The 2,643-nt window shown below is 42.5% G+C and overlaps 1 protein-coding gene across 1 annotated transcript in view; it reads right to left on the bottom strand.

The window, feature by feature from the left end:
• LOC106103521 (moesin/ezrin/radixin homolog 1) overlaps positions 1 to 2,643 on the bottom strand; it is a gene marked incomplete at its 3' end in the record, with an annotated part of 31,276 nt that continues 28,633 nt past the window's right edge. The window contains exons 4-7 of the mRNA XM_013283299.1: positions 1,248 to 1,370; positions 908 to 1,078; positions 357 to 568; positions 1 to 190 (exon numbers count right to left, since the gene is read on the bottom strand). Coding sequence (XP_013138753.1) covers positions 1 to 190; positions 357 to 568; positions 908 to 1,078; positions 1,248 to 1,370 — 696 coding nt within the window. The remainder of the gene's footprint in view (positions 191 to 356; positions 569 to 907; positions 1,079 to 1,247; positions 1,371 to 2,643) is intronic.

Raw genomic sequence — 2,643 nt, 5'->3', positions numbered from 1 at the left:
CTTGCGGCGGCGCATGTACAGCTCGTGGTTGCCCATGCAGAGCGCCAGGATGCGCTTGTTGACGCGCACGCGCGGCGCGAAGAACACGAAGTCCGGCGCCTTCTTGTCGATGGGCTTTATTATGAACTTGCGGTCGTTGAACGAGATGTTGCGGATCTCCGACCACGGGAAACCGATCTTAGGCGTCAGTCTGGAAACGTGAACGATATACATATTAGTTAACGATACAATTTTATGGAAGAAGTGTAGTATAGTGTAGTATAGTGTAGTGTAGTGTAGTGTAGTGTAGTGTAGTGTAGTGTAGTGTAGTGTAGTGTAGTGTAGTGTAGTGTAGTGTAGTGTAGTGCGGTACGAACTTGTCATCTTTCTCGTATATGTTGAGTCCGAGCGCGTCGACGCCGAGCCACAGCTCGGTGTTCTTCTTGTTGCGGATCTCGAAGTAGTTGACGCCGTACATCTCGAGGTCCTGCGCGATCTTGAGGTACTCCATCATGGCGTCCTCGCGCAGCATGCCGCGGTGCTCCTGCCACCAGTTGGTGATGCTCTGCTCCCACTCCTCGCGGGACATCTGCACAGCGCCGCACGGTCACCACACGCACTGATATACTCTCAGTCGGTGCATATCTCGAAACACGTGATCGCACGAAAACAAGATATCGCAATTACACGAGATAAGTTAATTACAAACAGAATTTATTTTAAGATGAAAGTTATTACGTTTTATGTTTGACTATGGCTTAGTCACCCCATCTTAAGGTAGGCTCCGGGACCATCAGTGGCGACATATCAAGATCCAGATTCCATCAAGATCTGTTGAGCTCTTCGAGAGATACTAACTAACATCTATTTTTCACATTTACAAGACAAGTAAGGTGTGTGTGTGTATCTGTGTGTGGGGGGGGGGCACCTTGTGCTGGTCGGTGACGCGCTGCGGCAGCAGGCGGTCGTTGGCGAGGAAGCCGGCGGCGTGCAGCGCGGGGTTGTGGTCGCCGTGGCGCGCCTGCACCGCGTACGACGCCAGCAGCACCGACGTCTCCGGCGGGCAGTAGATCTCGTCAGATAATATCGCATTCTTCACCTACAACAAACACATGCATTAGTAACTGAACACACAACAAGAAAGTACATATCATCTATACTGATATAATAAAGCGTAAACTCACACTATTTAGTTACGTAGGATGTCAGCAATCACAGTATATTTCCGAATAATTCTTTTTTTGTTCAAAATCAAAAAGTTTACATACCTGCAGGTAGAAGAGTTTGAGCGTGATCTCCTGTATGAGCTCGTCGGCCACGTCCTCCGGATAGAACTTGGCGCGGAACTTGAACTGCAGCGGGTTCTCCTTCTTCACGTCCTGCTGCATCACCTGCAATATACAGTTAACACTACCATGTATATCTCTTGGACACCAGGATTCATATTCTAATTAAATATATCTATAAAAATAGTTTCTGAATATGATTATGCTCCGAATTAACTTTGCAATTATCGGTACAAATATTTACAATCAATTGCAACCAACTGTAGTTGCACTTCAAACGTGCTGTTTTATAGAAGAGGTTTTGTATGTACTAATAATTGTACACCGAAATACATTTGTAAAAATTAAATTTACACTGTTACAGGCATTCTACTTCACATCTTTTGAAACTATTTATGCAATTCCATACACACGGCGACAAATATCTTACCCATCTGGAGAAAGGTAGCGACCCTGACTTCGCGGCGTGCCCACCGGGTCCAGGGAGAGCGTTAAAAAGGCAACAATTAATTACAATTCAGCGTTCAATAGACAATCATAATACAAATCCAACAAATCAATAAACATCAAAACAAAACTAGCAAACTAAAAAACAAACGAAATTACAGACCATACAAAAAAATACGACAGAATCTAAAATAACATCAAACTATCGACTATATCCGTAGCATTTCAACAGCTCTGGAACAGTTCAAAGAAAAGAAAACGTATAAGTCGATGGTCATTGATTCAGACATGAGTATTCCGTGACTGTGCGACATTGGAGTGCGGAACATCGAGGATTCGCAAACGTCGCGACTTTCGACTCGGCCCCTTCTCATTTCACTTGGCAACACTAAAGAGATAAAAGCCAACTGGGTTAAGTTACAGTTTCTCGTAAGAGGAAAAGCCTATACACCTGCAGAACAAACTTTAGCTATCCAAGTTATTTGCATGTCCATAAACACTAATTTCTAGATGTTGTGATGTACATGAAAATTATGAATGAAAAAGTAGCAGTATTTTGTACTTTTGAATGCATGGTTATCTTTTAGAGCAGATAATTAAAGTGTAAAAATACATTTTAATATTAACATTGCACAGAAACGATGTCCTAGAACATTATCATTTATTATCTAAATTCCCAATATTACGCGTTTATCTTTGCTCTTCGGAATGCGTACTATCCGAATTCTATTATGCAGTATTTCAGAACAATTTCATCAAAAATAATTAAACATAAAACCAACAAAAAGAGACAATTCACACCTTTAAATAATAAAATCTACAGATAATGTTATAAAACACAACATTTAGCGTGCGTTCGCACGGGCAGACTTTGTACGCCGCGGTAAAGTTCAAGGTCAGCAGACTTTTTACGCCCACGAGATAGGTGTTC

Source organism: Papilio polytes, unplaced genomic scaffold, assembly GCF_000836215.1.
Source record: "Papilio polytes unplaced genomic scaffold, Ppol_1.0 DF823731.1, whole genome shotgun sequence".
Lineage (NCBI taxonomy): Eukaryota > Metazoa > Arthropoda > Insecta > Lepidoptera > Papilionidae > Papilio > Papilio polytes.
This window is presented reverse-complemented; position numbering and strand designations above follow the sequence as displayed.